The 13,556-nt window shown below is 37.9% G+C and overlaps 1 protein-coding gene across 1 annotated transcript; it reads right to left on the bottom strand.

Annotated features, from left to right (window-relative positions):
- Nucleotides 1-8,307: 8,307 nt before the first annotated feature.
- On the bottom strand, nt 8,308-13,461 carry LOC137729399 (aminopeptidase M1-like). Its single transcript, XM_068468346.1, has 19 exons — nt 13,189-13,461; nt 12,728-12,873; nt 12,516-12,618; nt 12,087-12,276; nt 11,898-11,991; nt 11,593-11,746; nt 11,367-11,471; nt 11,170-11,286; nt 10,844-10,957; nt 10,545-10,727; nt 10,136-10,448; nt 9,938-10,059; nt 9,750-9,847; nt 9,442-9,619; nt 9,241-9,355; nt 9,091-9,158; nt 8,906-8,980; nt 8,704-8,781; nt 8,308-8,576 (listed from the first exon to the last, which is right to left on the bottom strand). The coding sequence occupies exons 1-19, from the start codon at nt 13,402-13,404 to the stop codon at nt 8,391-8,393; spliced, it is 2,655 nt and encodes an 884-aa protein (XP_068324447.1). The 5' UTR covers nt 13,405-13,461; the 3' UTR covers nt 8,308-8,390.
- Nucleotides 13,462-13,556: the final 95 nt, after the last annotated feature.

Genomic DNA, 13,556 nt, shown 5'->3' with positions numbered 1-13,556 from the left:
GAGCTACATTAAATAGTGGCATGGAAACCATTGATTATGGATAATTGATTTCAAAAGAATTGAATATAGATGATTGGATATTGTATTGGTAATTCTATTTTGAGCTTAATAAATTTAGTCTACCTACACTTCGGGTTTGAAAATGACAACTTTTACCAACCAAATAAAAAGAGGAATGTTATTCATACCATGTTTTTATATCACATTTTTATGCTACCTTAGGTGACATCTGATGTGGACAGCCACATCATTTGAAAAATTTGCAAAAGCCAAGGAAATGAAGGAGAAAGACTCCTCGTATACCACAATCATCATTTAATTAACTAGTTTTTCTTGGGCCATCTTCAACCGAAGGGTCCAGAGGGCAAGGGGACCGAAAATCGTCTTCAACCGAGGGCTAGGCCAGAGGGCTTTGGAATCTGAGAGGGCCCCACGGAATCGGAAAGGGCTAGAGGGCTGGAGGGCTGGCTATATTTTTTTTGCTTATGTTGGATTTCCTGCCAGTTATAACCGACATGAATTCTTTGAATATTTTTTTTTAACAGTTTTATTATTTTTTTTTTTATTTACAAAAATTTTCCTATAACTTCTATTTTTCATATATTTTTTTTAATTTTATTTTTTTCCTATAACTTTTATTTTACAAATTTGTTTCATTTTTTTTTTAAATTTCATTTTTCCTATAACTTCTATTTCACAAAATTTGTTTCATTTTATTTTAAATTCTTTTTTTTTTCCTATAACTTCTATTTTATAAAATTTGTTTCATATTTTTTTTAAATCTATTTTTTTCTATAACCTCCTAAGCCATTATACAACATTAAATTAAATTAAGTAACATGAAACAACATTAAATAATATTAATAACATTAACCAACATAAAAATTATACAACATAAAAAAAAACATTTAACAACATGAAACTTAAACAACATTTAAGTTGTAGTTTTTAAATAATAAATTATGTTTGGCCTTATGGCCATTTGGCCATCGGTTGGAGACGGTTTTTTGTGACAGGGCTAAAACGAGCCCTCTGGCTCTCGGTTGGAGACGGAGGCAAATATGGCCCTGTACTGTTCATTAAAATATTAATATCTTGGAGAATCTTGGAGGTTCAAAGGGCTAAAATGAGCCATCTGACCAGCCATCGGTTTGAGATGACCTTAATTATTAGTTTATTAAATAATGAACTAAATTTAAAAATCTGATTAATTTAAGTGATGTGGCTGTCCACATCAAATGCCACCTAAGGTGGTATGAAAATGTGGTACAAAACATGGTATGAATAGCATTACTTAAATAAAAAAGAAAAATTTGTTAGTGACTTTAAAATTTTAATTGTGAACAAAACTTTTCATTATGTGGGGTACACAATTAAATTTGAAATTGGGTAGTGTTTATTAGTGTTTGATTTCTGGATTGAGTTTCTTCAATGAAAATAATGAATGCAGAAATGTACAGAGAGAAGAAGATTAGAAAACCATGAAAGCTTCAAGGTTCATTGGATTCCATTCTCACCGAGCAAGGAATTTGGAGAGTGTATATTTTATATTAGAGAAGTGAACAACACACTCACTTTCTCACATCATTACAAATCAATCACAACCATCCATTATTAAGTCATCATATAAGATGCTTACACATGTCATGAGCTATGACTCATTACAATCTAATCTAGATGTCATATGAATATGATCCAAAGGCTCACATTACATCTTACAACTTGTATATATTAAAACCAATATAGCAAATACATTTATACACCAATACTCCCTTCTAAATGTTTTGCTGATTTCACTCCGAGTGCAGCTCTTAAATATTCAAACCGATCCTTAGGAAGAGCCTTGGTAAAAATGTCTGCCAATTGTTCCTCTGTTCTATAGTAGTTCAGCTCAACGGTGCCATCTTGAATAGCATCCCTTATGAAGTGATATCTCCCATTGATATGCCTTGTTTTCTGATGGAACATTGGGTTCTTGGACATGGCTATGGCAGAAGTGTTGTCACATAGCAAAGGTGTAGCCTCCACTTGTTCCTTTCCAAAATCAGATAACACAAACCTCAGCCATATTGCTTGTGTTGTAGCTTTTACAGCACTTACATATACAGCTTCTGTAGTGGATAGAGCTACACTGCATTGCTTGATTGAAGCCCAAGAAAATATCCCTGAGCCAAAACTGAATGCATAGCCTGAGGTACTCTTCATATCATCCAAGTTTCCTGCCCAATCACTATCACAGTAGCCTATCAATAGAGCAGCTTTACTCAATCCCAAAATCCAATGTCCCTTGTACATATCTCAAGACCCTTTTAGCTATCCCCATATGTTTTCCTGTAGGCTTATGCATAAATCTTGCTAATAAACATTATGCATACATCAAATCTGGTCTAGTAGCTGTTAGATATAATAGACTACCAACTATTTTTTTATATAAGCCTTCATCAGCATCCTCACTTCCATCAACCTTGGATAATTTCTCATTGATTGCAAGTGGAGTCTTCACAGCTTTACAGTCTTTTAAACCAAACTTCTCAAGTAAGGACTTGGCATATTTCTTCTAATGGATGAATATGCCCTTATCCGTTTGAATTATGCCTAAACCAAGGAAATGGTGCAGCATTCCTAAGTCTGACATCTCATACTGTTTCATTATATCTATCTTAAACTCTTGAATCATTTCATCAGAGCTTCCTGTGTAGATAATGTCATCTACATATAGAGACACAATAAACAGACCTGCATCACTGAATTTAGTATACAAAGTAGCTTCACTTTGACTTTTCTTGAACCCAGACTTGTTAAAGTATGTATCTATCTCATCATACCAATCTCTGAGAGCTTGTTTCATACCATATAAAGCCTTTTTCAAATTGTAAACTTTGTCTTCTTATCCTTTGACTTCAAATCCTTGTGATTGATCAACATATATTTCCTCATGCAGTGTACCATTTAAAAATGCAGATTTGACATCCAATTGGAACAATTTCCATTCTTTTTGAGCTGCCAATGCAATTAAGGTTCTAATGGTATCAAGCCTTGCCACAAGTGCAAATGTCTCATTGAAATCAATCTCAGGCTTCTGAGAGTAGCCCTTTGCCACTAATCTTGCCTTGTTCTTCTGCACTGAGCCATCCAGATTAAGCTTTGTCTTATAGACCCATTTGACACCAATTACTGGTTTATCAAATGGCCTATTGACTAACTCCCATGTGTCATTCTTCTCTGTCATTTCAATCTTTGTGGACATAGCTTTTCTCCAAGCTTCATCCCCTGATGCCTCTTCAAAGCACTCAGGTTCTATTACACAAAAATTGCATCTCTCATACACTTCATTCAAGATCCTGAACCTGAGAGGTGTATGATCATACTCTTGTGGTCCAGTATGACTCACTTGTTCCACTTGACTTAGACGAGAAACAATAACTTGGTCTTGTTGCTCCTGTAATGGTTTTGTGCAATCTAATTCTTCATCATTCTCTGTAATTTCAACCTCACTCCCTTCATCTTCATATACTTCATTTGAGACCGAAATAGGCAAATTCTTCTTAGCACACGATTTCCAATCCCAGCAAGATTTTTCATCAAATATTACATCTCTGGATAACAATCTTATTAGTTTTAGGATTGAACAACTTGTAACCCTTCTTACAGGTTCCATAACCAAGAAAAATGCATTTGACACTTGTTGCATCCAGTTTTTGTCTTATATGTGATGGAACTTGTGCATAGCATAGAGATCCAAACACTCTTAAGTGTTTCACTCCAGGCTTCCTTCCACTGTAAGCTTCAAAATGAGTCTTCTTATTCAAGGCTTTGGTAGGACATCTATTGAAAATATAGACTGCAGTGTTAACTACTTCTGCCCAAAACTCAAATGGAATACCTTTCTCTAACAACATACATTTAGCCATTTCTACAATGGTCATATTTCTCCTCTATGCAACACCATTTTGTTGAGGAGAATATGTCACTATGAGTTGTCTTTCCACACCAAGATCTTCACAAAACTGAGAAAATTCAAGTGAAGTGTACTGTCCTCCCCTGTCACTTCTTAATTTTTTCAGTTTGTACCCACTTTGTAATTCAACAGTTGCTTTGAACTTCTTGAACACACTAAATGCTTCAGATTTGCTTCTCAGAAAATAGACCCATCTCATTCTGATACAATCATCTGTGAAGGTGAGAAAATACTTGTTTCCAGATTTGGTAGATGTTTGCATTGGTCCATATATGTCAGTGTGAATCAATTCCAGTGGTAAGCTCTCCATTTTGTTTCTTTAGGAAAAGCATCTCTGGAATGCTTGCCAAGTGCACATCCCTCACATACTGTGGTATTCTCTTTTAGCTCAGGTAGTCCAGTTACCATTTCATGTGCTTGTAGCTGCATTAGAGCATTCATGTTTAAATGCTCGAGTCTTCTATGCCATATCTCAGCAGCTTGCTTAACACTGGCTCTCATGGCAATTTGGATTCCTGGTTGCAATTTCAAAGGAAACCTTCGATTTCCTTTCATAGGGATCTTGACAACAAGGTTAGAGCATGTGAAATCATCATAGATTCTGACTTCAATTCCCCCAAATACAAGGTAGTACCCATGCTCCATCATCTGTCCCACACTCAACAAATTCTCTTTCAAACGAGGTACCAACATTATCTCCCTTATGTAACTTTTGCCTTGCTTAGTTTTAACCAGTAACTCACCCTTTCCAACCACATCAACCAATTGTCTTGTGCCCATCTCAACTTTGGCAGTGACATTTCTATCTACATTCACCAATATATCTTCTCTTCCTATCATGTGGTTACTATAGCCACTGTCAACATACCAAATATCTTCACCTTGCTTCATAGCAGCTGCCATACAAACATAGAACATGGTTGGATTGTTCTCCACTTGACTGACATAGTTTGCCTGTTGAGTAGCTTTCTTGGACCTACAATCCTTGGTAAAATGCCCTGGCCTATCACAGTTATGACATCTTGGTTTCCCCTTGAACCAACACTCTCCAAAATGTAATTTGTCACAGTGTTTGCAAGGATTATTGGCTTCATCAGAAGATCCAACAAATTTCTCTTGCTGGTGCACAGGTTTGTTATCCCACTTCTTACCCTTTGTCTTCCAATTCTTTGTGGGTTTGAAGTTTTGATTAGCATTGTAATTGTTCTTCTTGTGGGCTATACTTAAACTAGCAAAAGCTTTCTCAGTACTGTTTTAAGAATGCCTCTCAATTCTCTGTTCATACCCTTTTAAAGTCGTAACTACATCTTGCACATCAACTGTCTCCAGATCCCTAGTATTTTCAATCACTGCTACAATACTATCATAAGATTTAGGGAGGCTAATTAATAACTTCTGCACGATTCTTTGATTTCCAAGATATTCACCATAACTTTTCATTTGTGTAATAAGATCAAATAATCACACAAGATACACAGAGAATGTTTCATGCTCACTCATCCGAGTATATTCAAAATCATGCCTTAAACTTTGAAGTTTCACAGATCTCACCTGTTTGTCTCCAATGAATTCTTGCTTCTGTATATCCCAAGCCTCCTTTGCCTTCTCTAGTATGGCGATCCTAGGGAAAATTTCATTTGACACAGCTCTTTGAATGATGCCGAGAGCCTTAGCATCTTTAACTATGGTCTCCTTTAGGAGCTTAAGCTCAGTTGCAGTGAGCTCTTCCTCTCTCTTCGCTGAAGAACTGTACCTCTTCTCAACCATATCCCACAGATCGTGAGATCTGAATACGGTCTTCATCTTTATCTGCCAGAAATCAAAGTTTTCTCCATTGAAAACTGGTGCCCGAAGATTAGCACTACTCGATCTAGCCATATTAGACTTGTTATCGAGTAACCCAAAAATTTTCAGAGTTTTCTTTGGTCATAGCAACACCCAATTCTCCTCTGAGTTCCGTCGCTATCAACCACGTCATAGTTTCACGCCCAGATCAAGATCGAACCTAGCTCTGAGGCCATATTAGTGTTTGATTTCTGGATTGAGTTTCTTCAACGAAAATAATGAATGTAGAAATGTACAAAGAGAAGAAGATTAGAAAACCATGAAAACTTCAAGGTTCATTGGATTCCATTCTCATCGAGCAAGGAATTCAGAGAGTATATTTTCTGTTAGAGAAGTGAACAACACACTCACTTTCTCACATCATTACAAATCAATCACAACCATCCATTCTTAAGTCATCATATAAGATGCTTACAAATGTCATGAGCTATGACTCATTACAATCTAATCTAGATGCCATATGGAATATGATCCAAAGGCTAACATTACATCTTACAACTTGCATATAATAAAACCAATATAGCAAATACATTTATACACCAATACTCCCTTCTAAATGTTTTGCTGATTTCACTCCGAGTGCAGCTCTTAAATATTCAAACCGATCCTTAGGAAGAGCCTTGGTAAAAATGTCTGCCAATTGTTCCTCTGTTCAGTAGTTCAACTCAATGGTGCCATCCTGAATAGCATACCTTATGAAGTGATATCTCCCATTGATATGCCTTGTTTTCTGATGGAACACTGGGTTCTTGGACATGGCTATGGCAGAAGTGTTGTCACATAGCAAAGGTGTAACCTCCACTTGTTCCTCTCCAAAATCAGATACACAAACCTCAGCCACATTGCTTGTGCTGTAGCTTCTGCAGCACTTACAAATTTCGTACTCACTCCACCGTCCAACACACAGAAGACAAAACTTTTATTTTCCATCGCCTTTACAAAATTCGTCACGTTAAATTTTCCCGGAAAATCTTCACACGATTCCCGAGAAAATCCCCACGGCTCTCTCGAGCAAGGCATCCAAATCTACACGACGGAGTTCATCGACTGAGTGCCCGAGCGACGTTACTCCGGCCAAGAGACGCCCTGTCCATGCTGGTACTGCAACTTTGCTGAATTTCTCGTACTGTGAGCATTTCTGATTCGATTAATCAGTTTCATTGATTCGATTGTGATTCAAAAGTATCTATAGGTATGTGCTTCACCATGGTTTTTTTCTTTCTCAACCGGATGCTGTTCTTGTAGAAACCCTTGTGGTAGCTCACCGAATGCCATATATTCAGTAAATTTGTAGCTAAACTCTGTCCAAAGAATCATATCGTCATGTAGATTTGATGCTAGGTCATGGTACTTTTAGACGCACAAAGACATTTCATGACCAAAGTGCATAGAAAAGTTATGGCCTACTCAAAAGCTCGAGCAGTTCAACAGTTAGTAAAGTTGAATTTCAACTTTGGTTTTGGGTTTGCAGGCGATAGATATTTAAAGCCATGCATCATTCCAGAACCAGAAGTGATGTTTATTCCCCGAACAAAAGACGACGAATGCCTAATATTAGCGAGTGATGGTTTATGGGACGTTATGTCAAATGAAGAAGTGTGTGACCTTGCTCGGAGACGAATACTCCTCTGGCACAAGAAGAATGGTGCTGATGGACTTCCGCTGGAAAGAGGCGAAGGAATTGATCCCGCTGCCCAGGCAGCTGCGGGGTTTCTTTCGAACCGTGCTCTTCTCAAGGGAAGGACAACATAACTGTGATTGTGGTGGATCTGAAAGCTCAAAGGAAGTTTAAAAGCAAAACGTGATCAGTTCCTTCATCTCCCATTTGATCCGTAGCTGTATGATATAAAAACTTCCGTATGATCTGATATATCGTGTTGCCCGTATGTTTTTCACCCGGGCTTCATTGCTCAATCCGAACCGCACGCAGTCTGTATGTACCATAGAACATTTGCTATACACTGCCGAGCACTGTGGCTCTGTAAATCTTGGCTGCTTTGTACTAGGAAAATGGTGGCAGTGTAATGCTTTTGACATTGTATTCATTATGCCTCCGAGTTCCAAAAAAATTGCTCAGCGAGGTATTTGCTTAATATATTATTTCAATCTTAGTGCTTATGGAATTACTAAATCTGGAATTTGCTTGCCACTTGTAATGATTTTGTTTGAACAAAAATGGATTTTCACGAGTTAAATCTCAACCGTTCACTTGTGGAAAACTTCGAATTTACTCGCCCGTAAAGCTCAAGTTTCCTCCTGACGAAAGTTGTATACCCTTCCCCTTTGTTTTTTGTTTTTTTTTTAAGAGTTAAATCTCAAACGTTCACTTGTGAGGAAAAAAAAAAGTGTAGTTGAGCAAAATTATCTTTTTTTCCATTCATTTCCCAATTTGATTTTTTCGAAGAGAAGGTAGTGCGAAAATCACTTTTTAAACAAAAATAGAAGCAGAAAGGAACGTAATAACTTGATGCGATCGTAACATATATTAAAGAAAACTTGGTACTTTTATTATTTGTCTTGGCAAATTCAAGCATCATAAACTTTGGAAATCCAGTCTTCTTTCAAAACAGAAGCCAAACATGGAACCCTAGTATTTCCTGTATGCCAACTCCGTCACAACGTCGGCAAGGTTTTTCTCGCTCTGGATGCTCTGAACCCACTTGGCGTTAATCTGTACCCGCTCAATGCTCTGCTTCAAGGTTCTGGTTATCGCCGGGTTGGGGTGGGCTTTGAAGAACTCCTCTATTTCCTTAACCTTGTCAAACGAAGCAAACTGCAGAGGAAGGTACAAGGAAATGACAAGGCATTAGAAACATTGCTCATGTAATTTCAAATCTACGATACGCAACAAAAAATCTCGAGCATAAGAATGAAAGTTTCTAGAGTACGAAAAAACGAACCGGAGAAACAACTGCACTAACAAAGCGAGTAATTAGAAATCCAGACCCCCAGGTCTTCGAGATGTGCTCCCAGTTCTCCTGTGTTTCGGGACAATCCAAATAGCAAATGAATCATGGTAACAAAAGTGGGAAAAGAAAAATAAAATGCACGAATGTGTGCATTTTGTAGTATGCTGATTAAAAACCAGTGCTTGAGAGTTACCTTCAACCACGTCCAAGCTGTTTCCCGTCCTTTACTGCTAACAGCAAGTCCAAAGACAGCATCCTGACTGCGAACCTACGTAGACGGGTATTAAAGTCAGTATATCATCTAGCTTTGAGACACTCTAAATTATTGCTGGTTTGTAAAACTTCAACCTCCAATTAAGAGACAAAAAATCAAAATACCTCAGGAGTCAATATAAAGTTGAGAACTTCCAATGTAATATTGGGATCAGGACAAGATGCTAAAGAACCTACAGGCACATAAACATCGATTAGCACAACAATCCAACAGGCTAACATTCCAGGATTATTTTACTAATTACATATATTTACTTAGTATGCGCGTTTTCTCCTGGCTTAAATCACTCTCTCTGTAGAGCCTAAGAAGAGATTCATAGCTTGATCGGTTAGATATGCTTGCCCTTTGCATTACAGCCACATATACTGCCTGCAACAATAGTCCATGATGAACATCAATGAAGAAACGAAAAGGTTAAATATGTATGTGTAATTAATGATTTACATCAAAGCAACCTTTCTAATGTCAGGGGGAAGGAGGGGTGTGTTTCTGTCTTCTAAAAAGGCATGAAAACGCCTAGTTGCTTCATCTAATGTCAGGTCATGTCCAAACACAGCAAGCGCATTCAAAATATCTCCTCTCAACATTGCATCTAAATGGCTTTCACCGGGTTTGGGCTGCCAACCAAGCTTCCTGCAAAGAAATTCCAACATAAATAATAAAACTTGAACAAAATTAAAGAAAAAGAAAATAGCAAATCTTGCAGATACAGATAGTTTAATCTAGCTCCGCACATCAGTTGTTTAAAAGAGAACAATCTTACTCAGCAGAATACTGGAAAAGGCCAATAAAGAATTGATTAATGTGATCCAGTAGTCCGGGTTCAGCATCAGCCGCAATTCTTGCGAGCTTATAACTTACCTGTAAAAAGTGAGGACCAGAATCAGGCCAAGGTCACAAATGCAGCAACATAAGCGCAATGTATAAACACAATGCAGGGGTGATCGTTACAGTAATCAAATTTGACAGCACGATATAGTCAAGTTCCTCTCTGTAAGCGCTCAACAAGGTAAGCAATGAAGCAAAAGACTGCTTGCGAGCCATTGATAGGGCAAACGAATCATCCAAAATGCCTGTGAAAGCAAAAATATTAATGAAAGCTTTCACTATCAAAGAGATAAACAAGCACGTGTATGAAATGATGATTACCAAATCTGTCAGTTTCAGACAATTGTTTCTTTTCTATAGCGTTTCTAAGTGCAACTGCAAGTTCGTCCTCATATTTCACCCTGTAAAAACCAGTCTGATCCACATTCACTTTTATCCAACTGCATATTGCATTGTCCTTGTTGCCTCCACATCCAGCCTTTCCTACTGAGCAACCCAGAAATTCCTTTATGTCAAGAGTTTCAGACTTTGCTTGCAGTAGGAAATTCTTGCGTACATCATATGAGCCACAGGATAATGTGATCGGCACAATCCATTGCCCATCGCCTTGGGAACCGCTTGAGTAGAATTGTGTCTGCCACAGATTAATTTACTTATTAGATCATTGATTAGGTCATTGTTCATGCCATAGATAATCAAACAACTTTGAAAGAAGCAAACATAAGGAAACCTGATCAAACTCCAATTTCTGATCTTTGACTTTGACAGAAATAACCGGGTAACCTTTTTGCTGTGTCCATGAATTCATTAGCTTGTTTACAGGTTCACCAGATCCCTCCTCAAGGGCAGCCCACAAATCTTCTGTCTTTGCATTTGAGTAAGCATGCTTTTTTATATATGAAGCAAGTGACCGCTGGATGCATTAAAAAGTAGCAGGAAATTAACTCTGTAATCTTTTTATATCATAGAAAATAAGATAGTTGATCCTTCAACCCTCATGCACACTCGCTGACAAATCAAAGGACCTACCTGGAAAACTTCAGCACCTAGATAGCTTTGTAGCATCCGAATAACAGAAGCACCTTTTCTATAACTTATCGCATCAAATATTTCATCAACCTCAGCAGCATGATTGATCTCCACCTGGCCAAAAGGAAAAACATTAAAGCATAATATACCAGAAATACATATTTATATATACTAATACCCTCCAATGAGTAACGCCTTGAAAACTATAGTGGTGATATTACTATTTAAAGCCTTCTATGCAGATGATCCAGATTTGATGCCAGGATACAGCAAACAGAACAGAATTAAAATGAAACCCATGAAAGACCAAGTCCCCAAAGAAGTACCTCAATGGGGTGAGATTCTTCAAGCCCATCCAGCTTAAGACCATCAGTAAGTTCATCAAGAAACTGAGTCCATATTTTCCACTCTGGGAACAAGCTATCAGTAGCCAAATAGCTCACCTAATGACATTAAAGTACTTATAAGTACAACAGCATGGAAAATAACAAGTATAACAATGATAAGAACTACGATGTGATACCCATGTTGCAAATCCCTCATTCAGCCATAAATGTGTCCACCATTCCATTGTTACAAGATTGCCAAACCACTGGTGTGCCAATTCATGTGCCACAACAGTCGCGACCTTTTACCAAAACCAAATAAAGTGATTAAACATATCATTGGGTGCAAAAACTATACATCCCTACCATATCAAACCAAGATAACTCTGAAAGCTAAAGTGACATTCAGGATGCGCATGTTACCCTTTGCTTGTTGACAGCTGCAGAATGTTGTTCATCAAAAAGCAAAGCTGTTTCTCGGTATGTAACTAAACCATAGTTCTCCATGGCACCAGCAGAGAAATCAGGTATTGCGACCATATCCAATTTGGGCAAAGGGTATGGCACAGCAAAGTAGCTGCAGAACTTGTTGTCAACGATTATATATTGAATAATGCAGCATAAGTGCGGAAGGGGGAAATCTAGAGAAACTGCCAATTTTTGTTGATAACATGCATCAAGTGTATATGCCAATTTGAATATGAATGATCAGTAACTTTTAAACATACTCTTTGTACAATTCAAGTGTCTTGACAGCAACATGCAAAGCAAATTTCCCTTGGTCTGCCTTACCAACTTGACAATATACCCGCACTTTGACCCCTGTAACGACATTAAAATGTGACATCATTAAGAAAAGGGTTGTACAGTTGTACTGAAATACACATGAAAACTAAGGATATTGTATAGGAGTTTACCATCAGAAGTATGATCTTCAACATAATCAAACAATCCGACAACAACGGCCACCAAATATGTAGACATAATTGGTGTTTCCACATATGAAACTGTCTTCAGATGTCCGTTAACTTTTTCTTCTTCAATCGGCATGTTGGAAAGGGCTACTAGTTCCGACGGAACACCATCAAGTGTAATCTTGAATGTAGCCTGCCAACCATATAGCCAGTAAGCCATAAACTCTAGATTTGAAAAATTTAACCAGAACGGGAAGATTGATTTCTCATCTATACTACCATCATAAACAACAGATCTCTTTTTTCCTAGTTTCAAAAATACATTCAGAACTACGCATATCCAGAATGATGTGAACAAAATCACTTGATAATGATGAAAATCAACATCTTAAGTCAACTGTGTGCGAGAGAGAGAGAGAGAGAGAAAGTAACCTTGCAAGCAGGTTCATCCCAACATGGAAAGCACCGCCTGGCATCAACCGGTTCAAACTGTGTAACTGCCATATTTTTCTTCTCACCGTTGTGCTCATATGTGCTTCACAAAACAAATCAAATTTTAGACATATCTATACCATTGATATCTTATAATATTGAAAAAACAAACGACGATGGACTGCCTAAAAATTTTGGCATTCCAAAATTACCTTCTATAGAACCCCTTCATCTTGTCATTCAAAATTCCCTCAAACTCAATAGCCAAAACTCCATACCCAATCCGAAGCATCTCTCCAAACTCCAAAACCAAAATCCCATCCTCTTCGAACGTCTCAGCTTTCGAAGGCTTGAACACCTGCTCAAACGTTCATTTACTCATTCAGTAAATATCTGACCAGCTAAACAAGGCAGTAAAGTTGACAATTTTACAATCATTCTATCAATTGCAATCTGTTCACTTGCTCACAATTCACAAATCAGAAACAAAGCAGTAATTAAACCAAAATTAAAACTAATTAACGATTGATTAAGTTGCTTTAGATTTACTAAACGAGTATTAATGAACAGATCAACCTAAAAACAATGAAATTTCATCAGCCAAACTCCTCAACTCTACTTTTTTGTAGTTCTACAATTTTTGAAAAGAAAATGCGCATCGACCAGAGATTACCTTGGACGAGCCTCCGTGAGTGAAAGAGACGGAACCGGCGTTGACGGTGAGCTCGGCGGCATTGAGGACGACGAATTTCGTATCGGCGACGATATCGAGGTCGATGGCGACGGAGCCGCCGAATTTGCAGGCGGCGAGGTCAGGCTTCAGCTTCACGTCGTAACGTTTCGGGACGGCGAATTTCGGAAGCCGGGGCTGGCCCTTGAACTGCTCCATAGCAAGCGACGACGAGTGTGATACTTGCGTGGGGTGAGGTTGTTTCCGAGTTCAGATTTCGAATGCGTGAGTGGGACTCATCAGTTCTCACGACTTTATAACGTGTGACGTACGGGTCTTTTCTGACAAATTTTACACGTGGACTTTTTTAT

The sequence above is a fragment of the Pyrus communis genome, chromosome 1, assembly GCF_963583255.1.
Source record: "Pyrus communis chromosome 1, drPyrComm1.1, whole genome shotgun sequence".
NCBI classification, from domain to species: Eukaryota; Viridiplantae; Streptophyta; class Magnoliopsida; order Rosales; family Rosaceae; genus Pyrus; species Pyrus communis.
This window is presented reverse-complemented; position numbering and strand designations above follow the sequence as displayed.